The sequence below is a fragment of the Herpailurus yagouaroundi genome, unplaced genomic scaffold (genome assembly GCF_014898765.1).
Source record: "Herpailurus yagouaroundi ecotype Mexico unplaced genomic scaffold, PumYag 163, whole genome shotgun sequence".
In the NCBI taxonomy this organism is placed as follows: Eukaryota; Metazoa; Chordata; class Mammalia; order Carnivora; family Felidae; genus Herpailurus; species Herpailurus yagouaroundi.
In genome coordinates, this window is record NW_024412404.1 from 63665789 (window position 1) to 63693175 (window position 27387).

General features: G+C 55.2%; 1 protein-coding gene and 1 long non-coding RNA gene across 5 annotated transcripts in view; one reads left to right on the forward strand and one right to left on the reverse strand.

Moving 5' to 3' along the window:
• PTPRE (protein tyrosine phosphatase receptor type E) overlaps nt 1–27387 on the forward strand; it is a 94557-nt gene that overhangs the window by 44520 nt on the left and 22650 nt on the right. For 2 of the 3 annotated variants that reach the window (XM_040486784.1, XM_040486783.1), the window contains 8 exons: nt 6023–6141; nt 12541–12640; nt 12929–13002; nt 14912–15048; nt 19861–19951; nt 23551–23627; nt 24522–24558; nt 26331–26428. In XM_040486784.1, coding sequence (XP_040342718.1) covers nt 6030–6141; nt 12541–12640; nt 12929–13002; nt 14912–15048; nt 19861–19951; nt 23551–23627; nt 24522–24558; nt 26331–26428 — 726 coding nt within the window. In that variant the 5' untranslated portion in view covers nt 6023–6029. Of the gene's footprint in view, nt 1–6022; nt 6142–12540; nt 12641–12720; nt 12852–12928; nt 13003–14911; nt 15049–19860; nt 19952–23550; nt 23628–24521; nt 24559–26330; nt 26429–27387 lie in introns of those variants that run through there. The other variant, XM_040486785.1, reaches the window with a different exon arrangement.
• On the reverse strand, nt 22583–25035 carry LOC121037387 (uncharacterized). Of its 2 annotated transcripts, none has more exons than XR_005793752.1 (2): nt 24504–25035; nt 22583–23473 (listed from the first exon to the last, which is right to left on the reverse strand). It is a non-coding gene; the product is annotated as an uncharacterized LOC121037387 (long non-coding RNA). The 2 variants fall into 2 exon arrangements; XR_005793753.1 differs by having other exon boundaries at nt 24272–24511.

Consider the following 27387-nt stretch of genomic DNA (forward strand, 5'->3'; position numbering starts at 1 on the left):
CTTGGACTGATTGTGATGTACAGATAATTTTTAATTGCGCCCACGCCAAGTAAATATTCTGGCAGAGAAGATAGAGGCTGTAGATGTCAGATTTTAGCAATAGCTACGCTTGGAGGAGAATTAAACTGAAATATTATGTAATGGAGCTGATGTTGAATTTTGAAAAATACTTAGCTTGGGAACATGCATGTTCTATTCCCACCCCATCAGAGCTCAGAAATGCTTGGGGCTTCAAAAAGTCGCTCAGTAAATCAATCTAAGTATCCTACAGAGATGGCAAATGTTTCTATAAACAAGGCTCCAAGTATTGGTTGCCTGTCGTTCTGAATTAGTCGGAAATACTTAGTAAAAGTAAATGCAACCGGAAAATACAACCATCAATAAAAACCCCTCAGCGTTTTAAAGTTTTGCACAATAAGGGGCGCCTGGGTGGCGCAGTCGGTTAAGCGTCCGACTTCAGCCAGGTCACGATCTCACGGTCCGTGAGTTTGAGCCCCGCGTCAGGCTCTGGGCTGATGGCTCAGAGCCTGGAGCCTGCTTCGGATTCTGTGTCTCCCTGTCTCTCTGCCCCTCCCCCGTTCATGCTCTGTCTCTCTCTGTCCCAAAAATAAATAAACGTTGAAAAATAAAAAAATAAAAAATAAAGTTTTGCACAATTACAGCTGTTGAAAACATAGGTTATGAACAGGAAGACATTAAAATCTTTCTCTATGTAAGCGAGGAAAGAATAAAGCAAACAGAATGATGAGGGCTCACAAGATGTTTCTTTGAAAACTTTGCAGACAATTTTATGAAAAAATTTAAATATTAAGGATATTGAAAATATATTAAAAGTGAAACATATTAAGAACAGACAAGGTGGGGCGCCTGGGTGGCTCAGTCCGTTAAGTGTCAGACTTCAGCTCAGGTCGTGGTCTCACGGTTCATGGGTTCGAGCCCCACGTCGGTCTCTGTGCTGACAGCTCGGAGCCTGGAGCCTGCTTCGGATTCTGTGTCTCCCTCTTTCTCTCTGCTCCTCCCCCACTCACACTCCGTCTCTCTCTCAAAACTACATAAACATTAAAAAAAATTTAAAAGAACAGACAAGGCTGAGAAAGCAATTGAAGCAGGTGAATATGTACCGAGAGTAGGTGTTCTGTTCATGTTCTCATTTTATTTTCATGTTATCAACACATGAAACGTTTTTTATAAAATAAACTATGGCTCTAATGTGCACTGGTAGGTTAGTTTTGTTTTCTAGAAAGGGTTGTGTTTTTTTTAATTTTTAAAGATAGGTTTTGAATAGAAACTACTTAGTGGGTTCCCATTTTAATAAAACCAAATGCTGACCACTAATGAAATACTGTAGGAAAGCATATGGCTTTAACTGTTTCAGCCTCTCTTTTGCTCTCGGAGGTCCTGTTTTGGATGAGAAATTACACGTGGCCCATCCCAGGGGCTCTCCTTTAAGGGTAGAACAAATATTTAGCTCTGCTCCTTTGTGAGGGAACGGAGTCTGTCTTGTAATTGAGAAGCAGCAGGCGTGTGAACCACTCGTGATGGGTTTGAGCTGCAGAAAGAAAACACTACCATCTTGGAACTGCAGGGGGCAGTCTGGCTCAGTCCTTGCAGGACACCCAACACCGGAAGGCTCAGCAGGGTGGCCCTTCCTCAAAGACACTGGCTCAAGGAGGACTCCATACCCTCAAAAGCCCTGAAGGCCCCTGTCAGCTGGAGAAGCCAGCTTGGAGGAGGCAGGAGATGTCCCCAGTCCCCAGGAGGCTCGACGTCTGGTTGGGAGACCCAGTGCCCAAATGACTCTGAACAATTCCGGGCGGTCTGATCCCAGGAAGAGAGAGTGTCTCTGGCTTGCTGGACCTCAAAGGTTGGTGGGATCAAGGCAGAGGGGACAGGGGTCATCCGGTGAGGGGAAGCATGTGAGCAAGGGCTGGGGGATGTAGACGGGTCAGAAGAATCCCTCTCCTGCCTTGGGGTCTCCACCTGCACCTGCCTCATGTCCTCCTCTTGTTCCCTGGCCGCCATTTGCCAGACGCACAGCCCAACTCCTCTACTCCTGTCCCCAAGGGTAGTGGCCTCTTTTGGCTGGGCACGGAGGCCTGGCCTCTGCCCCTCTACACACCCCCAGAGTGAACTCACCCACACACTGAAGCTTCAGCCCTCACTCCCATCCAGCCAAGTCCCAGGTCCTCGACACAGTTCCTGTTGGCGCTCTGCTAGAATGCTCTCGGGACCTGGAGAGTCAACAGGCCATCTCCGGAGACAGCAGGGCATCTCTCATAGGATTGCGGTGAGGGACGGTGAGGATAACTTATCCCAGGAGTTCAGATAGCTTATCACACTTCTGGGGAGTTCAGTAAATGGTAGCTTGTATTATTGCTTTATACTCCAAGCCAAAATCCACTCCATCCCCAGACTGGGGACCCCAGTCTCCAGATCTCAGCTAATGAAGGATGCCCCGTCGCATTCCATCTCCCAAGATGGAAATCCCAGTGCCTTGGTGCCTCAGTCAACACCGTGTCCAGCTAACTACCATTCACGCAGATTCTACCTCTGAAGCCCCTTTCAAATCCCTCCCTCCTTGCCATTCCCATTGTCCTGGCTTAGTCCAGACCTTCCTACTCTGCTGTGTAACCAGCACGTCTCATATTTGAGGTGCATGGGAGCCGCCTGGAGATCTTGCGTAGGAGGAGGTCCCGCTGTGTCTTGAGATGCAGCATCCCTAGTATGCTCCCAGGGGATGCCCATGCCCCCAACCACTCTGGGGCGGCAAAGGCTGACGCCGTGCCTCTTGTGACTTGTGACCGGCTTCCGGCACTCTCTCTGGAAACTTCAGTGGCCGCTCGCTGCTCACAGCCAAGGTTGTCTATACCACACCCTTCACTCTCCATATATTTGGATTTCATGCATCTGGAGTTGGGCTCAGGAATTGGCATCTTATTATAATACCTCTGAGTGGCTCTTATAGTGTAGGTTGCTTGTGGAAAATGAGCCTGTAACACCAAACCAAACTCTTTAACGCGACTTTCAAGGGCCTTCTCGATTCGGTCCCGGGGGGAGTGAATCATCACTAACTCACCTTCCTTCCTTGGCACTGTGGACACTCATCTCCGGACAGGGGGTCCTAGGGGATGCTGTGTTTCCACTCGTCCTTCCAGCTCCACAAATCTGCGTTGGGGCAGGACGAGCATCGTATTTAGTTTCGCGGCTCCGGGACCCGACAGTCGGCCTGCACCAGAGCGGCCCAGCAGAGTATTAAAAAAGCATCAAGTGGAATAAGAAAACAATGCTAACCAAACTGATAGCTGGCTGACTTTTGATAAGAATAAACACAAAAGCTGCTTTGTTGGAAACTGTTTTGATGATCTCTGTTCTGAGACGCAACGTGTTGTATGCCCACAGTACTTAACATGCGGTAGGTTCAATACAAGTCCTTAAAATTCACCACGGGTTTAAACTACTTCAAGGACTATTTTGTGCCGATTCGTGTCTGTGCTTATTGGTAGCTTGCACAAACCCTCCGAGGGTGAATCGCCAGGGACAGGAAAGTTGTCATTGGCTTGGCAGTAGAAGTATCGCAATAAAGGGACTCAAGGGGGTTTGAATTCTGCAAAGTCTAGTGCCCTCTGCTGGCCACAGCGGGCAAATCACCTGCTGCTCCAGGGGCCACTACCCATCCCCCTGGGTGTCTGATGGGTGATGAGATGGCCTTTGTCGGCCTGAAAGTGTCAACTTTCTCTTAGGTCATTGAGCATTTGGAGAGGAGGGTCTTGAATGAATGCATATAACAAGACAAATGCTTCAACTAGGAAGGGTGCATTTCTGAGTTGTATTAAACCACTTAATACTTCCTAATCACTTACTCTGCAGTGTATTCAACTGTGTAAAAGCGTCATTCAAGAACAGATTCTGTCTGGTGCAGCCTATGCAGAGCTGACCGTCAGGGCTTGAGAGCTTTTGTCTCGGGTGGTCCTGGGTTCCATTCACGCCTCTTCCATCCCCTCTGCCCCCGCTTTGGGCTTGTTCCTGAGTCCTGGAGGGTTGTCGTGGGGCAGTGTCCACAGGAAGGGCCCAGCACTGGTAGGTGCTCACGGGATACAAGCTATTGTGTGTGTGCGCGCGCGTGTGTGTGGCTCACTTTAAGAATCTAAAATGTATTTGGGAAATAAACAAGAGGAAAGAGGTTCGAAGCAGTGATTGTGGCCATGATGGTTGCTCTAGGATAATTGTCTGCTCAGAATGGTTCCATTTCAGCAGTGGTGATTGCTGAAATGCGATTAGACTTTTTGCGTTCATTCAAGCGTCTCCTCTAATTACAAGGAACCAGTGTTTCTGGGCCTCGGTCCATCCACGTGCCCCGGGGAGGCTTTTTGCAGGAAAGTGCCGTCTGAGGGGACAGGCACCCCAGGGGACCACGGAGGGGGGCGTCAGGAGGGAGGGAGCCCACACTCGCGGTCACCACCAGATCTCACTGGGCCCAGACAGCCGCACGCCTTGCCCTGAGGTGACTCTCCCATACCCTTGAGAGGTCCTTGCCACATTTTCCGAGGACCTAAGGTATTTTGGCAAAATTGGAGCACCAGGCAGGGATCCGTGGTGGCCCTGCACGTCTCCTGGGTGAAAGATTGCTTTTTCCCATGTTGAGCCACATGGCAACCTGGGTTTGCTCCGTGCATGTCCCCACCCACCGGTAAAGACTTCCCTCCATTCCCAAGAGGCTCCTCAGAGATGAGCTAACTAAAGGTGGCCCCTCCTGGGTGGGGAGGGAGCCTCCCTGCGCCTCACCTGGGAGCGCAGACAGGAGGACAGTCAGGGGCAAGGCCTTCACCCCAGAGCCACGGGGGAAGTTCCGGAGAACAGGCCAAGTGCGAGGCTCAGAAGAACACTGACTAGGCCGGCCTGCCCATCTCCAATCTCGTGGTTGACTCCTCAGGATGGGAGGACTTGGCTGGCCTTTGAAAGGCTCATCCGGGGGCGCCTGGGTGGCCCAGTCGGTTAAGCGTCTGACTTCAGCCAGGTCACGATCTCGCGGTCCGTGAGTTCGAGCCCCGCGTCGGGCTCTGGGCTGATGGCTCAGAGCCTGGAGCCTGTTTCCGATTCTGTGTCTCCCTCTCTCTCTGCCCCTCCCCCGTTCATGCTCTGTCTCTCTCTGTCCCAAAAATAAATAAACGTTGAAAAAAAAATTTTTTTTTAAAAAAGAAAGGCTCATCGGGCTCCGGAGTATGGGACACATGGGCCCGGGTCCTGCCCTCCCCCCGGCCCCGAGGCTCAGGTGGGAGGCAGTGAGGGTCGGCACTCAGAACGAGGGCCGGTGGTGTGGGCTGGGGCCAGGGGGACAGCAGAGGTGGACCCTGTGCGGGTGGGCTGGACCCCCAACCCCATGCCCCTGGCCCTGTGACCACATGCCGGGTAGCCTAACTCCTGAGCCCAAGATTGTTCCCCAGGGGCTGCTTTTCTCTGGGCTCTCATGGTGCAAATGGAAACCCTAACCTGTGTCACAGCAGACACGAGAGAATGTTCCCACGTTCCCCAAATGTTGAACAAATCATTGCCGTGTGGCAATTTATTCTTTCAAGTTTCTTTATTTTGAGGGGGTCGGAGGGGGAGAGGGAGGAAGTGCAGAGAGAGAGGGAGACACAGAATCCGAAGCAGGCTCCAGGCTCCGAGCTGTCAGCGCACAGCCCGACGCGGGGCTCGAACCCGCAAACCGAGAGATCGTGACCTGAGCCAGAATCAAGAACCAGAGCCACCCAGGTGCCCTGACCGTGCGACGACCTAGAAGCAACGGGTCAAGGGCCTCTCTGAGTGTCCGTGAGGCTGCCGCTCAAATCTTAGATCTCCTTGTTTGTGTGCTCAGGGTTTTTCCTCTCCCGGTTCCTCCACATCCTTGTTCGCCTCCCCTCCCCCCGCCCCCACCGCCGCCCTGTTTTACGCGAGGTTCCCTCCTGGGCTGGGGCAGGGGGGAGGACGGGCAGCCCCAGGCGCATGGCAGGGAGCACTCTGAGCCTGTCCCTGCTTCCTGCAGGTTCGCCATGGAGCCCTTCTGTCTGCTCCTCCTGGCAGGTGTTAGCCTGCCTTTCGCCAAGGCTCTCAAGGGCAACGAGACCACCCCAGCGGAGAGCAACTTGACCTCTACGACCGCAGGTGAGGACCCAGCTGCCTGCCGCTCACCTGCCCTTGCCATCCCCCACCCTCCTGGTAGGGTCTCAAGACAAGACCGGGGGTGATGACCCCGCTGGGGGAGGGAGAAGGAGCATCGAACACGGAACGCCTCTCAAAAGCAGGCTGGCCGCACGAGCCAGTTGTTGGGAATTTGACCAGAACAAAGCTTAGCATTCGGGGGGCGGCAAGCACAACCCCGTGCTCAGAGTTGGAATCGGCTTCGGCGGGAAGCGGGGGAGCAGGGGTTCGCAGCCCCGACCCCGCCGTGGGGAGCCGATTCAAGCGATCCTCAACAAATGTGGACGTGGACGAGTGCCTAGGGGATAGTTAGGCACTGACATGGCAGTTGATCCAGTCAAGAAATCAGTGTGAGTCCTTTCAGGCATGATGTCGGTACCGTGGCTGGAGTCACGTTTTTATTTATTTATTTATTTTTTTTTTTTTTTCAACGTTTATTTATTTTTGGGACAGAGAGACAGAGCATGAACAGGGGAGGGGCAGAGAGAGAGAGGGAGACACAGAATCGGAAACAGGCTCCAGGCTCTGAGCCATCAGCCCAGAGCCCGACGCGGGGCTTGAACTCACGGACCGTGAGATCGTGACCTGGCTGAAGTCGGACGCTCAACCGACCGCGCCACCCAGGCGCCCCAGGAGTCACGTTTTTAAAAGAAGAGTCCACGCGTGTCTAGAGATGCATGTTGAAGTCCTTCTGAGGGAAGCAACCCTCCTTCGGGGAGCCGCTTGAGAAAGAGCCCCTGGGGAGCAGGAGGTAGGCGGGGCCATAGGCCAACCCAGCGGCCTGGTCCCCATCAGAAAGTCGGTGGCAGATACGTGGGGGTCACCGCTCCACGCTCCTGCCTCAGTGGTAGAAGCCAGACACGAGACCACGTGTTGTGTGATCTCCCTTGATAGGAAATGCCCGGAATAGTCGGGGTTGACAGAGGAGAAGGTACCTGAGCGCTTGGCCGGGCTGGTGGGGGCGGGGGGGGGGCGGCCGCCCCCGGCGGCAAAGGCCAGGTGACCTCAGGTGGACGAAAGGTGGACGGGAAGATTCTAAAACTGGATTGTGGTGGCAGTGGCACAACTAGGAATTACCTAAAAATCATTGGATCTTCTGCTTAAAACGGGTGGGTTCTGTAGAATGTAGATTTGGCGTCACGGAGTTGAACTAAAGGCCGTGCGAAGCTGACGGGAAGGGGAGGAGACGCGGCAGAGAGAGCAGGGGCTCTTGAATCACGTGACCCTTGTTCGGCTCCCGCTGACCTGGCCAGGTGACCTGGAGTAAGTTCCTGAACCTCTTTGGGCCTCAGTATCCCCATCTGTGAGTCGGAGGTAATAACAGTGCCTCCTTTCGGCAACACTGTGAGCGTTAACGAGACCACCGAGCTGGGTACAGAGGCTCGTCCACGTGGGCCACTGCTGTGGACGGCTGGACAACGTGTCGGGGGAGGCCCGTCACCCCGCCAGTCGCTTACAGCCCGGAAACGCGGCCTTTCAATGTCCCTTGATATCTCTTTCTTGGATGTGTGCCCAACTGATGAGTTCAGGGTCCCCAAGGACTAGGCCCGGACTCCCTGGGCAACCCCACACACCTCCCTGGGAGACCAGAGGCCGTCTGTGGCTGCCAGCTCTGTCCCCTGGCCGGCTTAGTAGGAGCCCGTAACCAGCAAGGCCTGGTCCCTTGAGTCTGTATCACGGCCTGTTGCCAGTCCCTACACGCCTGCCCTGTCCCTTCCCTGTCCATCCCCCAAGACTCCCAAACTCAAGGCATCTCGGATAAGGCATCACTTGGTGTATCGGTTAGTGTTCTCCAGAGAAACAGAATCAGTAAGACATGTGCTTATACTTTCATTTATATCTGTATCTGTATCTACGTGTGTATTTATATTTATTATAAGGAACAGGGTCACAGGACTGTTAGGGTTGTTGAGTCCAAAATCCGCAGGGCCAGGGAGCCGGTTTGAGCTCAAAGGCTGGCAGGCTGCCGCTGCAGAACCGGAATGAGTGATGTCCCAGTTGGAAGGCAGTGAGGGAGGAAGGATTCCCTGTTACTCACAAAAGGCCCAGCCTTTTTGGTCTCTGCAGGCCTTCGACTGATTGGGTGAGGCCCACCCACAGTGGAGCGTGGGGAGGCATGTAATCTCTTCAGAGACCACCAATCTAAATGCTGACTCTCATCCTAACAGCACCCTCATAGAAACACCCAGAACAGCAGCGTTGGACCACGTATCTGAAACCCCGTGGCTCAGCTAGGTTGGCATTCAGCATCACACTTGATTATCACAAGGCGCTGGGTAAACAAAAATTACCAACTTCCTTCCAGAAGAAAAAGCTTGAGTGAGATAATTAGAAGTGCCCCATTCGGGCTGGGATCAGCGACTCAACCCCCATGCAGCTCAAGGGCCTTACGTGATTTTCTGAGCCCAGACCCGTGACCTACAAATGCACCCTTGGCCCCCAAGAGAAGGACGAAGTAGGGCTCAAGTCACTGGTGCAAGACCCCAGAGAGGACGGCCGGAGCAGCCCTGTCCTCACATTGCCAGCCGGAGAAATCCAGAACTGCAAAACAGGAAAGACAGGAGTCCCTAGCAGATAGAAGCTGCATTTGTTATTATCCTCATGTACGTTTTTTCACATTTTTAAAAATATTTATTTATTTTTGAGAAAGAGAGAGACACACACAGAGGGCAAGCGGGGGAGGGGCAGAGAGAGAGAGGGAGACCCAGAATCCCAAGCAGGCTCCAGGCTCCGAGCCGCCAGCACAGAGCCCCGTGCGGGGCTCGAACTCACAAACCGTGAGATCATGACCTGAGCCGAAGCTGGATGCTTCACCGACTGAGCCACCCAGGTGCCCCGTGTCACTGTCCTCATCTCAAGCAGGGCCCCCGGGTGCTGGGTCCCTGGTGCTGTTCCACAGCCCGGGACCCTGCAGACCTGCCCCGAGGACAGTGTGTCCCCATTCTGCCGGGCAGAGCATCGTTTGCCCTAAAGCGGAGAAGCCAGAAGAGAGCTGCGTGGGCGTTTCCGCAGCTGGCACCCAGGGCACCGTCAGGGTGACTCAGCCTCACCCCTGGGCCTCTTCGCTTCACTTGGAAAGAAAACGGTTGGCCAGTAAGGTGGCTGTGGGTGTCAGGCGCTCCTTTCGGGGACAGGGAAGCGACCTCGTGCCCCTGAGAACAGATGTGTCCCTCACGGCTTGTTACAGTTTCTGCCCGGGGCTTCACGGCTTTGGCAGTGGCTGCTGGTCACACAACCAGGAGGCAAGTCCACGCTGGCTCCAGTTCAAGGTCTCGGTGACAGCAGGTGCATGGGCTCCCTTGGCCTAGAATTCCAGACGGGAGCCTGACCCGTGGGAAGTGCCCTTTGGAACTTTTTCCCTGAAAGAAGGATCATCTGGTGGGATCACAGCACATTGCCACAATGTGCCAATAACCGGAAGCCCTGTTTGTTCCTTGAACAAAATGTATCAAATAATCATCAAGAGACATTCCTTTACGCAGGAGTTGAAGGTAGATACTCACAAAGAGTACAATTAAATGCTGTTGTCCATATTACAGGAAGGCTTCCTAAAAATTAATAGAAAGAAATTAATAGGAAGAAATTAATAGAAGAAAAAGACATCCCAGTAGGAAAGTGGCAAAGCAAGCATATATGACCAAGCAACGTGCAAATATCCAGTTGATTGTTTTATTAATCACGAAATGATGCTTTACTCTGTAGTAAGTAGGGAAAGGCAGGTTGCAGTGGTATTATTTTATTTAGCTGTTTGGCAAAATTTAAAAGGATTGCTCACAGCCAGGGGGGATCAGCTCCATCATCCAGTCTAGGTAAGCACGGACGCTGGAAACTTTGCAGGGGGCAACTTGGCAGTTTCTATGACGATTTAATGTGTGTGCACACTGACGCACAAAGTGTCCTTCTGGAGCTTTCTACGGAAGCACTTTTAAGATACCCAGGGAGAAAGATACACGATGTAAAATCGTAAGTAAGAGAAAAAAAAAAAAAAAAAAGCTGGAAAGAACCTAAATGTCCGTCGAAATCTCGGGTTGTTCAGAAAGTGGAAGTCTAAGCAGCCGTTAAGCAGGATGAAGAGGCCGGCGTGTGCTGACCCAGAGGCTCGCCAAGACACGACCGCGCGAGAAGGCCGAGCCACGGAGCTGGCCCCATAGAGGACGGCGTCCGTTTTTGTTGCTGTTGCTGTGTTTTCACACTCCATTTGGCCCAGGGGACACGGCCCAGCCCGCAGAGCTTTTTTTCTGGACCATTTTGTTTCACAAAATGGCATTTAGGTTGAATTATTTATCAGAATTTAAAAATCAGATAAGTTTTACAATAGCTACGAGTTTCTTCTTTTTGGCAAAGCCGGGAGAACTGGTCGGTGTGGGGGCCCACCTTCCGCTTGACCTCAGTGGGGCCGCCCCTGCAGACGGGGCACGGACTCCCCAGTTCTCCCAGCCCCACCAGGCCTGCCGGCCCCTGAGTGATCTTACCTGTTCTCTGCCCCCTCCCCCCTCGCACCCCGAGAACAGAGGCAGCTGCTGACATTTGTCCCGATTCTGCCCATGCACACAGCCTTGCGCTGGGGCCTCAGGTCATTCAGCCTGGTCCTCAAGAGCACGCTGTGGAAAGCCCACATCTGTAACTGTAGCCTCTGAGCCCGGAGGCTGGACCCTGGAGCCTCCTGATGAGGCCCCCCAGAGATGGGCTGTCTGTGGCCCAGGTGCCCGTCAAGGCTCCAGGTAGTGCCCACACCCTCAGCCAGGAGCAGCCAGCCCTCGGACCGGGCTGCTCACCACTCGGTCACTGCCAAGATGGACGCTGGCCTGGGGCAGCCGAGGTCTGCGCAAATGCAGAAGTGGGGGACGAGAGAAGGGCACCCGCCTGTGCCCTGTGGTTGCATTTGGCAGGGCAGGGATGGACCCCAGTCGGGGAGTGGAACACCCAGGCCCCCGCCGCCCCCCGGGGTCAGGCATCTCCCCATCAGCCCGGGCTTGAGTTTGCTGCAAGGGCCTGGCAGAGCAGGGCGGGGCCTCCATGGGTGGGCGAGTGTGGAAGCTCCCCCCCCCACCCCCCCCCCCCCCCGCAGCCGGGTCAGCTCCCCAGGGGAGCTCTGCAGCAGGTAGGGCCAGGGAAGAGGGACTGGGGCACACGCTCTTAGAGGCTCTGCCTGGTGTCGCCCTGGCTTTGCCCTACAACTTGACTTGGGAGGTCCCTGGCCAGATGGGAGAGGCATTGGCTCAGCCTGGAAGGAGGGCGTCTTGTTTGGCCAGGCTTCTGACATCCGGGGCCACCTCATCACAGACCAGGTGTCTCTCAGTCAGTGTACCTCTACATCAGACGGTCACTCGAATCAGTAAAAACTGGCATTTATTAGAAATACGTGCCTTGGCCACTGACGGGTGCCAGAGCCAGTGTGAGGCCCCGGAGGGGGGAGTTGCTTACAACCTGGATGGGGGTGGGGAGGGACCTTTAGGATACACGAGGACGGGGTGCCAGGGGAGGGAAGCTGCAGGACCGCGGTACCCCCACTGGGCTCAGCTATGGGAGGACACAAAGCTATGGGAGGACCATTGTTGTCTTTGAGGAACATCCACGGACTCAGAGGGAAGGCGGTCGCCCCCAGGGTCTGTTCATTCCGAGAGAGTAGGGTCTGTGCTTGGAGGCATACAGAGACTCTCTGGGATCCACAGAAGGGGAGCCAAGCGGGCTTCCTGGAGGAGGGGGCATTCTAGATCTCCCTGGGAGTGGGGACATTTTGGTGAGTGGGAGTCTGGGGAGGCAGGGGCTAAGTCAGAACAGCCAGCCTGTCAGAGCCCCCTCAGAATCTGGGCTTACTGGGCAGGTCCTGGGCAGCCCAAGGCAGCTGCCCCTGGTCCAGGGATGTGGGTCCTTCTGAATGAGGAAAGTCAGCCTGGACCCGTAGGATCGGGAGCTCGAAGCTTCAGGGGACTTGGTCGTGGCCTGGCCACAGACCTCCACCCAGCCCATGGGCCAGGCTGCACCCCCATTGCCCTGAGCTCCTGCCTGGCCCTGGCAGCTCCCCACACTGTCCCCACATCAGCAGGGCATCTGACCCTCCACCCTCTTCCACCTCCCTGGTGCCCCGGACCCCGGGGAAACAGGTTCCTTGAGGGGGGCGGGGAGCTCCCTGTCGCGCCTTCACTGCCCCTCAGCCCTCACCAGGGTCAAAGTCACCGGCCCCTCAGTTCACGCTCTGTCCCCCGTGTCTCGTCTCATCAGTGGTGAGAGCACAAGGCACCGGGCGGTGGCCTGCTTTGCCGACGGGGAAGCGTGGTCTGGTGCTGGGGCTCCTTCCTCGCCCAAACCCCCTTTTTCCCTTCGTCTGAGTCCCATCGTGATGGGGACCGGCTCTGCCCGCAGGCCCTCCGGACCCCCGTGCGTCCCAGCCCCTGCTGGCCTGGCTGCTGCTGCCTCTGCTGCTGTTAGTCGTCTCCCTCCTCCTCGCCGCCTACTTCTTCAGGTAGGAGTGTCCCCGGGGCGCGGGCGGACTTGCCCCGACCAGCTCTGATGAGGAAATGATCTCCTCCTGGCCGCACTGCGGGTGTGGGCCCAGGCAGAGGGCGGCAGGGCTGGGGACCGGAGGGGCCGGGGACGAGCGGGGCTGGCGACCCGGGGCCGGCGTGGCAGGGTCCAGCCATGAGCGGCAGGAAGAGCTTCTCCAGGCTCACCTGGTGGGTATCCTTGCGCAAGAGCCCTGCGTCCCGGGGACCTTCCCTGTGCCCGAGGCTAACCAGTCTGTGTCTCGAAGGTTCAGGAAGCAGAGGAAAGCCGTGGTCAGCGCCAATGACAAGAAGGTGCCCAACGGAATCCTGGAAGAACAAGGTACCCTGCGGGGCCGGGGGGCCGGCGGGGGCGGGGGGGGGGGGGGCGGCCTGCCGGGAGGGTTTGCTGGGGGCTGTCGTCCGCCTCTTATTTGCAACATTAAACCCCTTCGCTTCGCCTTTGAGACTTGGGTCTCCCTTTACCTGGTGTAATGCTGGCGTTTGCGATGGTAGAATGTTACCATTTCAAAACTTTTCTCCTTTCCCTCGGCGATGAAACAGACATTGGAGACTTTCCGTTTGTGGCTTTGTTGGAAACGCTGTTCACATCCTGTCCTGTTGACAGGGTTTTGACGTGTGACAGTTTTCAGGAAGCCCTTTAAAATCACCCTAGGATGAGACAGCCTGGTTCATGCTCTAAAGGGCTCCCCTGAAATTCGCACCGTTTTCGGATCTTGACGCCGGAAGAGAGCTGATCTGCCAACGTGTGAGGCAGGGATGGTCCCCGTGGAGGGCATTCCCAGCCTTGTCTTTCGGGCTCTGGGCTCAGTTCTGTGCCTCAATGCTACTTACAAGGCACACTGTTTCTTTTGCCCACAGTGCAGGTGGCTGAGAAAGTTCTGTGAGGCAGAGACTTTCAGAATGATTGGTTCACACCAGTGACTGTAACTTCCTCTAGTCAGCTTGCTACCTAATAGTTCCATGGTTTGGGGGAGCAGACATACCGTCAGCCTTCAAACAGAATTGCAGAATCGGCCCCCAGATAATAAAAAAGAACGTCAGCCCCAAAAGACCTAGCAAGGGGCTGCAGGGCAGTCCTGGGGTGCTGGAGGGACCTGAACGTCACCAAGAACCTCGTTCGGTGCTGCTGTGGCCTGCGGGCGCCTCCTTCCTGCCCCAGCTCGCTCCCTGCACGTTTCAACAGCCCTGAAAGGGAGGGAAGAAGGTGTGGCTGGCGAGGCCCAGAGGCCCAGCCAGACTCACTCTGACGCGTCTGCTCTCAGAGGAGCGAGCCCTGCGAGGAGTTCTTGGCTGGGCTTCAGAAAGGCTCTGCAGGTGGGGACAGGCCCTTTGCAGGAGTGACAGCAGAGTGTTCATGTGGACTTTGTCAAGAGTATCAGTCACGTTGCAGGAAGAGAAGCCCCTGCCAGCAATCTCTCCTTTTGTCTCACTCTGAGTTGATGGAAGGATCTCTCCTGAGGCCCCTCCTCGTTGTCAGTGCCTCCCTGCCCACTCCCCGCAAAGCAGGGATGGTCTCTCTCTCTCTCTCTCTCTCTCTTTAAACATTTATTTATTTGAGGGGGGGAGGGGCAGAGAGAGAGGGAAATCCAGAATCCGAAGCAGGCTCCAGGCTCTGAGCCGTCAGCACAGAGCCCGACGCGGGGCTCGAACCCACGAACCACGAGATCATGACCTGAGTCAAAGTCAGATGCTTAACTGACTGAGCCACCCAGGAGCCCCCAGGAGGGTTTCTCTTACTACTTCTGGAGCTTGTGGTGTTTCAGCAAGCGGACTATTTGTCACAAGGAAGACAGGGCTGAGGGAGACGCATATCCTAACCGATTCCCTGTCTTTCCCACCTGAACCAAAGTTACTCTTCCGTATTGATTAACGTACAATTGTTTCTCCCTATTTCAAGCCTGGAAAAGTGAGTTGGAGTGTGAGAGTGCCCGGATCCTTGGTGGAGGGAGCGGGGGCTGGGGGCTGAGCTGGAAGATGAGGTGACTGTGGTTGGTGAGAGCAGGTCACACCGGCCAGAGGGACGCCCCTCTGGTGTGGATGTTATCGCAGGGGGCAGACCTCTGCGCTCAGCTGCGTGGGGCCCTGCTCGGCCCCGGCTTCGTGATCGGAGAGCACCGTCCACCCTCCGACTGTGTCATTCCTCCGGGGTGCCGTCGGTCCGTCCGGTTCATGAGTCAGCCATCCGGAAACCTGGCTGAGTGGCCCCCATGTGTCTTCTGGTCCCACAGAGCAGCAAAGAGTGATGCTTCTCAGCAGGTCCCCCTCCGGGCCCAAGAAGTACTTCCCCATCCCCGTGGCGCACCTGGAGGAGGAGATCCGCGTCCGGTCGGCGGATGACTGCAAGCGCTTTCGGGAGGAGTTCAACGTGAGTTCGGAGGTTCCTTGCTGTTCTTGTCATGGGGTCGGGGCCTGGGAAACGCGGCCCCGCATTGCAGGGCACATCTTCCCAAAGACCGCATACACTCGCGTGGGTCGCCACACTGTCCCAGAGGGGTTTCTGGACGCCTGGCTTCTCCTGCGAGGCCCACGCACACCCTTCGCTGCTCATTCGTAAGATGAGACGGTCGAGCGAGAGGTTCCCGGAGGCCCCTTCCAGCGCAGACACTCTGAGTGCCGAGTCCCAAAATCTAGCGTGATAGGGACACGGCGGTCTCCCTGATGTGGAAGACCAGGGCCCGAGCGGGCGGCAGGGTGACAGTTCTGTGTGGAAAGCGGTGGACCCCCCCCCCCCCCGCTTCTAACGGGCCTCGGCAACCTCGTGCATCTCGCGGGTGAAGGAAACATCCCTCTTGCGAACCACCCTCGTGGCATGACTTAAACAGCCGTGGGGCCGCTTGAGGGGCCACGGGCTTCGGTTCGACCCGTGCCCCAGCCTCTCCTGGGCATCACCCAGCTACTGCCGTTCTGGGTGAATCGCCTCTGTGGACCTGGCAACGGCAGCAGCCAACTAGCACGGCTTTAACCAACTGTGATGGTCCCCACGGGAGCAAGCCGATTCCCCCAGCTCTCCGCAAAAACCACGAAGGTGCGTCCGTGACGCCTCGCCTCGTGCGATTCGAGTTTTTGTCAATGTCCTGTGAATTGTGACTCTGTTGGATAGACAGAGATTTGGGGGGTGGGGGGAGGGAGAGAGGGAGGCACATGGAGGGGGGTGCAGGTAAGAGAGACACCGGGGACACTCATCTGGGGTCTAGCCGTTCAGTGTTTACCCCTGACCATGTTCCTCGTGAGCTCTGTGCATCTTTTGCTCACGTCACACGCAGCCGTGTGCTCAGTGTTGAGCCCCAAAGAGAGGCCGGTGACGCTGACCGCGCCTTGCTTAGCCTGCTGCCCCCCCACCCCCGGGCCCTGGCACAGGGGCCAACGTCTGGGCAGCCAGCCTCCACCGTCTAGGAGGGGCTCTGGGCAGTGGGCCACATAACCAGCGGCGTGTGGTGTAGCTATTTAATCCAGAGACGGCACTCCAGCAGATGCGTGGCTTTTCACACGGAAGCATCCCGCGAGGGCACAGGAGGTGACGAAGCATGGCATTGGTACTTTGCTTATTTTTTTAACATGAGCCTCACCCGCCTTTGCCTTGCTTCCCTTTGTTTCCAATTGTGTCTTCTATTTTGGGGAAATTAGGTCATCTTGAAAGACAGCTCGACGCAGTATTGTTTTGCAATCTGTCAGCCTGGCGAGAGAAGTTCACTCTCCGTGTTCACAGTAACTACCCAAGTTGGCAGCGGTGTGACTTTGTCCCCTCCTGTCTTGTCCTGTTTCCCCATGTGCTTGTGTTTCCCCGCGTGGACGTGGGGGTCGGCCTTCTGCCGGCAGGAGGACCGTGAGTCGGAACCAGCTGGCTCCGCTGAGATCTCTAAAGTGAGGGCGACTCCAACGCAGCAGGGCTGGAAGTAGGGTCAGGCAGGCGACGCACCTGCCCCAGGCATGAGCAGCTCAGTCGGGATAAATAGTATTTCAATTATTCAAAAATATCAAAAAAATTTTGTGTTGTTTGTTTATTTGTTTTGAGACACAGAGAGAGTGGGGAAGGGGCAGAGAGAAAGGGAGACAGAGACAGAGACAGAGAGAGAGAATCCCATCCAGGCTCTGTGCTGTCTGCACAGAGCCTGACACGGGGCTCAAACTCATGAACTGCGAGATCGTGACCTGAGCCTGAGTCGGATGCTTAACCAACTGAGCCACCCAGGCGCCCCCAAAATATCAAAATTAATGCAGGCAATCCATGCCGAACGAAATAGTAAATGAAGACAAGATCATTCCGACTGAGTTCTCCCGCGGTCCCAGGCTCCACCATGAGTTGTCACCCCACCGTCACCCATCCTGGTATTATTTAAAGGTTTGGTGTTTTCGACATCGTGCCTTAACTTTGAATGTAAAAAAATGTTTTCAATGTTGCATTTGGATATTATTTTACCTCGATTCCTGGGTTTATGGTGCCACTTCAGATTTTGCCCCCGAAGCAAGTACGTCACCCTTCCTGCCTTGCCCTGCCCTGCCCAGCTGCCCACTGGAGGCCTCCAGGCAGTGAAGGATGAGTAGATATGCAGAGGGAAGGAGGGTCTGGTTCCGGCGCTGGGGGACCCGGGACAAGCTGCTTGTAGTCTCTGAACCCCAGTTTGTTGCTCTCGCCAGTGAGAGCTGGCCCTGTCTTTTTTGTTTGTTTTATTTTTGAGAGAGAGAATGAGAGGCAGAGCACGGGCAGGGGAGGGGCAGGGAGACAGGGAGACACAGAATCTGAAGCAGGCTCCAGGGTCCGAGCTGTCAGCATGGAGCCTGACACGGGGCTTGAGCCCACGGTCCGTGAGATCACGACCTGAGCCGAAGTCGGACGCTTCACTGACTAAGCGACCCATGCGCTCCTCAGCTGGCTGTGTCTCAAGCCGTGTTTGTGTGGCTTCTGTCTCCTAAGTGCCCTGGAGACTTCCAGGACCCGCCCACTCTTGGCTCTGTGATGACCCCGCTTGAGTTAGACAGCTGTTCCCCTCCTCCTCCTCCTCGCCTGATGTCCTGAGTTCCAGTCCCAGAGACGAAGAAAGGGACGGACGAGTCTCAAAACGAGTTTGGACGTTTGTGTATTGCCGACCCAGAGCATCCGTGAGCTGAAGGAGTTTGGCCCTGGGTCACTTCGGTGGCATGGTCGAGGCGTGAATGCTGGCCGGCCTGCCTCTTACCAGCCTGGGGCGCTTGCTTGGTCCATTGATTCCACCTCTGCCTGCCTCGGATTGCTCACCTGTACCAGAAGGACGCTGCCTGTCCCCGTAGGATTGTCCGAACACGTAAAAGAGGCAGATGCGTGCCCAGCTTCGCCCAGTGTCTGCACGAGAGGCGTCTGGGGCTGCCATGCTTTTTAGGACGACTCCTGGGGACATCCAGTCTCACGGTCTCCGCCCGCCATGATAGAGTGCCATCCCAGCAGAGGCTCTCCCAGGCCCCCCAGTGAAACCCCGGCCAGTGAGTGCCATTCAGGGCAGGAACACCCCCTCCCCAGACAGAGTCTGTCCAGCTCAGGGGCCCTGCCCCAGCCCTAGCATGCGTGTTGTAGAAAGGCGCAGGGGAGGCGTGAGCCAGAACCGACCCCTGGAGCATGCTGGACCAGCCCACACCCGGCTGCTCTCTGTTCTTCTCATTGGCTACCACCTGCCCAGCACTGCAGAGCAGGGAGGAGGGGGCAGGGACGTGACCTGTGGCTCCTGTGTGTGCTCACCGAGACGAAATCCCACCTCCAGAAGCAAGCACACCAGCCGACCCTGTTCGGCCAATTTATGTAATCGCACATTCAATCGCCAGGTATTTATTGACCGATCACGACCTGCACGGCTCCCGCTCAGCGCTGTGGGGGTGACCCGGTCGCGGCAGAGCCCTCCCCGGGTGCTGCCCCATTTCCCCTGTGCCCAATGAGCAGCTCGGAGATTCGAGTCTGCAGGCAGATTGACAGCGGGACAAAGTGAGGGGTGGCAGTCATTCTGTGCGCTTGGAGACAGAGATATGCCTTCTACACAGAACACCTGGCCTCACCCCAAGTGGCCCCCCGCGCAGCCCAAAAAGCCGGTATCGCCACCCCAACTTCATATCCCGGGTCTCAGGCCACTGCGGGGGGTGGGGCAGAGCTGGGTCCCCCCTCGACACCTAACCCTCCAACCTCCCCACATACCTCACCGTAGCCACCCCACCTTCTGAGGAAGAGGGAGGTTTCTTGGGTTCTTTTTTTCTTTTTCAATTAATCATTCGCATAGATTTTAATTTTTAGAGCCGTTTTAGGCTTAGGGAAAGATTGGGCATAGAGTACAGCGTTCCCCCTTAGCCCACAGTATCCCAAATCAACAGTGTCCCGTGTTCACGCCCTACGTGTGTTCCAAATGAGAACTGATGTTGACTCATTGTCATTAACTGACCGACGTCCAGAGCTGGGGTTCCAGTGTGGTACATTGTGTGGGTTCAGACAAACGCATGACATCATGCGCCCACCATTACAGTATTATACCTCATTTTTATTCTCAGGGGTGAGGACAAAAAAGCTTTCGAGTATAGAAAGAGAGAAGTCTGTAGAATGTTGCCACAGATTCCCTGTTTAGGTTAGGTCCAGAAAATCAGTGTCAAGACAGCTTTGATAAGAACCAGGAATTTTGAGGGGCGCCTCGGTGGCTCAGTCCGTTGAGCGTCCGACTTCGGCTCAGGTTGTGATCTCATCGCTTGTGGGTTCGAGCCCCGCGTCGGCCTCTGTGCTGACAGATCAGAGCCTGGAGCCCGCTTCGGATTCTGTGTCTCCCTCTCTCTCTGCCCCTCTCCTGCTCATGCTCTGTCTCCCTCTGTCTCTCAAAATAAATAAACATTAACAAAAAAAAAAAGAGAGAGAGAGAGAGAGAGAACCAGGAATTTGGTGACAGTGCACAGACAAGTCCCTGCCTTCATGCAGCTGAGGGCCCAACGGTGGGGTCGTCACCACGTCCACAGCTCGCTTGGCCCGCTGGCGAGAGCGCCCTGAGGGCAGGCGGGCCTGTGTCTTCCTTATGCATCTGCCCGGTGCCTGGCACAGCCCGCCGGGCAGGGAGGGCGGTGGACTGCACGTCGTTTGCTCGGCCGGGGTTTCCTTGATTCCTGTGCCCGTTAGCGAAGTGGGCGTAAATGCTGTGTTCGGATTCATCACGTTTAGTGCTAACTGTGTATTTTCTTCTAGTCGTTGCCATCTGGACACATACAAGGAACTTTTGAACTGGCCAATAAAGAAGAAAATAGAGAAAAAAACAGATATCCCAACATCCTTCCCAGTAAGACTTTACTTTTTCTGCATGATTGGTAGCGTGTGGAGTAAACTCAACGTTCCTCTGTAGCTCCTGGGGACTGTGCCTGCCCGGGCAGTATAACAGTCCCGGGACTCGGGGACGAGGGCCCGGCCCAGCACCACTGCTTGGCGCTTGTCCAGGGAGGTCTAGGTGGCCGTCTCCCACAGCGGGCTCAGGCCACCTCTGTTGTCGTGGGTCTGCCCAGGGGCCCAGGGGAGTGCCCCCCACACGGGCTGGCGGGGGCCCGCTCCTGGGCCCAGTCCTGAGCCACAGTCTTGTGCTGACAGTGGCCCTGGGCATCTCCGCATCTCAGACTCAGTGCTCTCGGCCACCAGCCGTGGGTCTCCCAGACCAGGGGCAGAAATGACAGAATGAGAAATGTGCAGAGATTTGGCAGCTTTGTGGGAGGGCTTGGCAACGCCAGCAGCTAAACGGGGCCATGGGCTGCGGGGTGTGGGGTCCAGGGAGGCCGTTGGGCCAGATAGCTGACAGATCTGTCCAGGGAAGTGGCTGGACAGGCTTCGCCCCGGGGGTGCCTTTCACAGCCCACCTTGGTGCCAGGACAAACCTGAATGTTCCAAGCTGTCAGCTGGCCAAGGAGGGTTGCAGTATTTTTCGTTCAGCTGGACCCCTCTTGTGGGCTTTGCCCATCAGGCTAACAGAAAGGCAGCCGGGAAGGGTTTAAATCCGGAGCCCCAGGCCAGAGAATCTCCCTGTTCTCAGACAGAGCCTCCGTGGAAGCAAGGGAGCCAGCCTGTGCAGTGGGCCTCAGTCCACTTGGTTGCATTTTTAGGATTGGAATTAAGTCCGTCTCTTCAGAGGCACGACAAGCTGTGGTCCGCCCAATTTGTGTGGTCTCTGGACTCTTAGCACTTAATAGAAATAATTCTTTTGCACTTTACAAGCATAGGACTGACACCTCTTTTTTTTTTTTTTGTTTTTTTTCCAAAGGCCCCTATAAGACTATGATCCAACTACGATGAGAAATTAACCAAATAGTCTTTCGGCTAAAACATATTTGCGTAGGCAGCCAAGGGAGCCGCAAGGAGATGGGACACGAAGCTGTGCAGTGAGGAGGGGCTTGGGCCAGGGTTAGACTCCGGACACGCAGTGGGGGTCCAATCGGGAGGGCTTGCCGCTGGATCAGAGAAGGAGGGAGGCAAGCCGCTTGGTTGGAGCAGCTCCAGGGAAAGGAGAACCGTGGGGGGAGGCTTGGGATCTTTGGAATATTTTGTGTCAAGTAAAAATCGGGATATTTGCAAATTAGTATTATTATCTACTATTAGTTTGACTAATTAGCTTCGTTAATTAATTTAATTTATGCATTGACTTCCTGAATGTATCTGTTGAGGACCTACCTACCCAGCCCCAGCACTTTTCTAGGGTCCTGCCCCCATTTGCCTCTTACTCACTAAAACCCTTATTTAAAATTCTTTGAAAGTTAGTTTATTTATTTTAAGAGAGAGAGAGAGAGAACGAGAGAGAGCGAGAGAGTGCTCATGAGTGAGCGGGGGAGGGGCAGAGAGAAAGAGAGAGAAAGAATCCCAAGCAGACAGTACAGAGCCTGATGTGGGGCTCAGTCTCACAAACTGTGAGATCATGACCTGAGCTGAAATCAAGAGTCTGCCGGTTAACCGACTGAGCCACTCAGGCACCCCTAAATTTACTAGATTTTTAAGAAACCCCTCGACCCAGGCATGGAAATGGCTCTAGGGAGCTTGGATGACAGAGAACAAGATGCCTGGCGTGTCCATGAGGCTGGGCTTCGGAAAAGCTTGGTGACTGGTAGGGAGACAGCATCCTCTACTCTGGAAAAAAAAAAAAACAGCAACAGCCAGTAATTTCAAAATATAATGTTTTGAGAGCGAAGTGTGACTTTCAGAATAAAAAGACAGGAAGCTCTCCGAAACTGCAAGGTTCTAAATCTAACCAGAAGGCTATTTTCTGCCCTCGGCTTTCTATAGCTGTTCTCAAAGCGTAAACGGTTCCAAATTATTTTCAACTGTCTTTACACATGCTCAGCCGGAGCCGTATCTGCTTTAGGGCTGTCAGCCCCTGAGCAGGAGGGTGTCGTAGAGGAGGCCATCGGGCTGTACGTTTGGGGTTTGACACCCTGGCTGCCCCATACGAGCCATGACTTTCCCTGAAAGCCTCAGTGGCCTCTGCTGCTGGGGGCAGGATAGATCGGGCCCAGCGATACTGTGTCTAGTCAACAGGTGTCTGAGGTCAGCAGCACCTTCCAAGAATGCGGAAGACAACAGCTCCTTTGCCGCAGACCCACCCCGCAAACACACACGTCTCAGTTAGTTTCAGACCTGTGGGGACAAGCAGGGGGTAAAGCAGGACAAAGCAGGACGATAGAATGCGGTAAATACATACGGAGTGCTCACTCTGTCCCAAGCCCCGTGCCCGGGGTGGTGTGAACCACCCCGGGAGCAGCTTTGACTCTTGACCCTGGCCCTGGGCCCGGTCTGGCCATCCATCCATCCTCAGTATTTCCGATAGCTGTTGTGCAGCTGGAAGTAGGAGACCCAGGCCCGGGGCCATGACACTTTGAAGGGCCCATGACACCGTCTGATTTCCTTTAAAATCAGAAAAACAAAAACAACACCATAATCCAGTCTGGTTACGGTAAGCTTTATACTAACTAATAACACAGTTGTAAAATAAAGTGTTTACTTTTTTCTTTTATGGAGGAAGGGGCCCATGAAGGCAGGAGTGACAAGGACCCACCAAGGTCACAGTGGGGGCCCTGGTTGAAACTTCCCCAAATGTGCGCACACACACACACACACACACACACACACTCCACAAACACATACACGCCAGACCCACGCACACAGAGAAGACACACACCGCACCCCCACCTACCACACACACCTGCACACCACCCGCCCCCACATGGAGGAAGCACACGTCACACACCCACACAGAGCTCTCTGTGGTCAGCCCCCTCGCTAGAGAGTTGCTTGTACAGCAGGCCAGAATCTTCCAGGCAGGTGGCCCGCCAGGCCCAGCTCAGGTCAGCGTGAGTTCCGCCCACCTTCCAGCCCTAGGGCCGACTGGAAGGATGGGGATCGGGGTGTGGAGTCAGCTTGTCCCTTCCCTGGAAAGCCCGGGAGCGTGGACCCCAGCCCTTCCGTCCGGGGCTCTCCTCAGTGTGCAAGGGCCTTGTTAGGATGGGGGCCCAGCTGGGGTTTCGGAGAATATGGTGATCTCACTGCGGGGCCCCAGCACGTGCTGCTGTTCTGTTTCTATGTGAGGCCCAGCAGCCCCCACTCCTGGACGCTGAAATTCATGCCTCTGCTGTCAGCCCACAGGTCTTACCGGACACCTGGTTAGGGCCGGGCACTGTCCTCAGTGCTGAGGTGCAGTGCTCATTCAGTGAAACAGGTGTATTCCCATCCTCATGACACAGAGGGTCTCATGAGGACATTGAAAAGGACGCGTCCTCTGTCCCGGTGATCGCCACGCAAGACCCGGTCGTGTCAGGTGCCGTGTTTAATGCTGTAGATGGAAGAAACGTATGGCAGGTGTGATTTCCTTATCCTGATGTCATGGTTTTTTTGTTTTCTTCTAAACAGATGATCATTCCAGGGTGATTCTGAGCCAAGTGGACGGAGCCCCCTGTTCAGACTATATTAATGCCTCGTACATAGATGTAAGTCTGCTGTTTTCGCGTCCCCGGCCCGGCCTGATGCACACACCTGCACCATTTGGGGACTCAGCGTGAATCGTGACTTTCCTCTCTGGGGCCGGGTCACAACCTTCCTGGGCAGCTTGGCCACAGCACAGAGAGCACAGAGTCGCCCGGGGCTTTTGAATTAGCATCTGTCCGGGGATTCATTTTCAAGAAACAGATAAGCACAAAGATGTTTGTTACAGCATTCGTTCCATTACTGACCAAATAGGACAAGAGGGATCAGTTAAACAAACTATGGTAAAACCATAATGCAATGGATTAAGAATTCACTTTAATTGGGGCGCCCGGGCGGCTCAGTCGGTTGAGCACCCGAATTCGGCTCCAGTCATGATGTAACAGTTCGTGAGTTCGAGCCCCGCGTCCAGCTCTGTGCTGACAGCTCAGAGCCTGGAGGCTGCTTCAGATTCTGTGTCTCTCTCTTCTCTCTGCCCCTCCCCAGGTCACAGTCTATCTCTCTCCCTCTCTCTGTCTCTCTGTCTCTCTCTCTCTCAAAAATAAACATAAAAAAGATTTAAGCGTTCACCTTAAGTGAACCTTAAAATATCGGTTAATATAAATTATAAAATTATCTTAAAATACAACATAGGAGAATTTGTACTTACCAGTTAAAAGTATCTGAACGTGTGTCTGCTTGTGTGTGTGCGTGTGCGACTGGGAAAGTATTCACAGGAAAAATCTACGGCAGGGCCAACAAAAGTAGCACTGGCTCCGAAAGGACTAGTGAGTTTTCTTCTTCTTTCTGTGTTTTCCAACTTGCTCGTGGTTGATACGCGTTACTTTCCAAACAACAACGGCAAACGCCTTCAGCCAAGAAAACGAGGAAGAATTACAAACCTGATTTTATGTTTCTAGGGTTACAAGGAGAAGAATAAATTCATAGCGGCTCAAGGTAAGCTTCTTGCTGTTCTTTTCAAAACGGGATTTTGGTAACATGACGTGGGAGGCTACCTGGTCCTTATCTGCTGCCAGGAATCCCGAGGCTTCCCCAGGGCTTCCTGTGCCGCCCCGTCTGTGTTGCCTGTTTGCAGTCTGTCCAAGCTGTCCCTGAGCAGGGGCCACACAGGGGTGTCCCGAATCTCACAGAGCCTTGCGATTCGAGGCTGGCGCTCCATTGACCCCGAGTGTCAGCATGTCCTGGGAGCTGCTCAGACGTGCTACGTTCACACCTGCCTCTCAGCAAGCCTTCTCGGGTCATTCTGTGCCTTCGTTCGCAAAGCTCTGCCCCACGAGATGATGAAGCGTGTTGTACAAACAGAGCTTCAAAAGAACAGACGAGTTGGAGCCCCAGAGAGCCCAGGTCCCCCTTCCGCGGTCGGGCAGCCAGGGGAGGGTGTCATCATTTATAACTGTAGGTGTAGCCGGCACGTTGGACGTACATCCACGCAAAGCATGCGTGTAGACAGACAGACAGACAGACACATGCCTGTTCCCTCACATGCATGGTGCAAAGACAGGGCACCCAGTAGGTTAACGGTTATCATTTGAACGTGCTGATTCTTTCATTAGACAACCCTGAACCTCTCTCAGCTGGCCGAGCTCGGGTGTGGCTCCCAGTTGTGGTTGTTTCCAGGCGGGTGGGGAAGGGAGGGAGTCGCTTATCAGATCAAGGCCTTAAGCCCCAGGGCGCCTCGCGCACGCCCTTCGGCTCGCACACGATCCACTTTGCACGGACGAGGTCTGACCTACCATCCGTCAGCCCAGAGGTGGCTGGGGACGTGGAGCCCACAGCGACTTTCGTGGGCTTCCTCCCTCGCAGGCGACAGTCTTTCCGACAACGGGTCCCCAAATTCAGCGCACGTCGGAATCACTTGAGAGCTTATTAAAAATGTACATTTCTTAGGAAATAGGGAAGCACACAGACGCATACACCCAGAGTGCAGCGTCAGAGAACCCGACAGACATCAGCTGACACAGATAGAGGAGTCTCTCTCCCGTAAGAAGGGGGGGCGGCCCGGGGCCCAGGCAGTGGCTCAAAGGAGAGGGACCTCTTGATCTTCCTGCTCCTGCCCTCCGTGGCATGTCACTGTCTGCCTCAGGGTCACAAAATGGCTGCGTCTCCAGGCACTGTGTCTGCATTCAGGCAGGAAGGAGGGCAAAGGGCAGAGGACTTTCTTCTGGGGACGCTTTGTCTTTGGTTCAGACCGCTCCCCAGGAACCTCAGCCCACACCCCGCTGGACGGCACTGAATCATCGCCAGCTGCGAGGGCAGCTGAGAGCTGAGGGAAGGGGGTTAGACGTGGAGGGTGAGTGGGTCGGCCCGCAGCCCGTCTGCGTCTCTGTCTGCGTCTGTCTGTCGCGCACACACAGACCCTCGTGCAGTTCTGGAGCGGGTGCTGGCGTGCCGAGGCTTTGAGGGGCCCCCTGAGCGGCCGCACGGCACTCTGGACAGGCAGGCTCAGACCCCAGCCTCATCTGAATACCCGTGATTGCCTGTGAATGGGGTCACCCCCTGGACGCTGCTGTGTGCCTCCCCAAGGACATCCCAGCCCCAGGGGGTGGCCAGGGGTGTGGGCGGTGGGGCGGGGAGGCCGCACCCCTTCCCGGTGGGCCAGCCGGCCCTTCTGTGCCTGGGAGGAGCCCGGTCCCAGGGCCCCAAGGCCAGGGTGACAGGGGCCAGAGACCCTCTTCGGGTCTGACTTTGGGCTCCTCCTCTGCATACAGGCCCTAAACAGGAGACAGTTAATGACTTCTGGAGAATGATCTGGGAACAGAAGTCTGCAACCATTGTCATGTTGACGAACCTGAAAGAAAGGAAGGAGGTGAGCCCAGCCTTCTGACTCACAGACTCTACTCTTTAAGCTTCTGGGGCTTGGCTGGGGGTGTGCTCACCACATCCTTTTCCTATCCCTCTCCCTTCTTATCGCTGCAGAAGAAGACAAAAAAAACCAAAAACACGAGGGGCTCACAGCATTTTTATCGCGAAACAAATATTCTGTGTTCCAAGCATCTCACTGCTCTAGACGGCGACACGCAAATGTCACAGGGTTAGTTCTTTCTTCAGCCGTAGAGCCCCCCACCCCAGCCCCAGCCTGGCTGCTCTCCAGTGCTGGGCATGTGCGGCTCAACACTCAGAGGCTCAGCGTGCTGGGCATACGCTACGGTGGGCCTCTGCCCACCAATAAAAGTGGATTTCCTGCTTATTATCCAGACTAGAGAACTGTATTTGAAACACAAGGTGTATTGAAGGAATGTGGATTTAATTAGCTACTTCTAATTTAAAACGTAATGCACGGACACCAGAGGAACTTGAAGCCTCTATAAAAGAAGGTCAAGCGGATCCACGTCCTAAGGGGACAGATACTCCTCCAGGTCTGCTCTGCGGGACAGGCGGCCGCAGGGGAGTGTGCAGGGGGCAGCACACAAACCCCGCCTCCTGTGATTTAAGTGCCGCTGGGAGGGGCAGGCGCCAAACAGAAAGCAAATAAACATAAACTGTGTCAGGAGGTGACATAAAAAATAACGGAGAGTAAAGGGCTGATGAGCAGGGAGGGCCAAGTGAGCCAGGCAGACAAGGACTTAGGGGCCTGGGCCTGGGGCACTGGGGGGGGCGGGGCTTCAGGGGCTGGGGCTGGGGCACTGGAAGGGGGCGGGGCATCTGGGGCACTGGGAAGGGGTGGGACATCTGGGGCTGGGGCACTGGGGGGGCGGGGCTTCAGGGGCTGAGGCTGGGGCACTGGGGAAGGGGGTGGGGCACGTGGAGCCATTCTCCTGCCTTCCA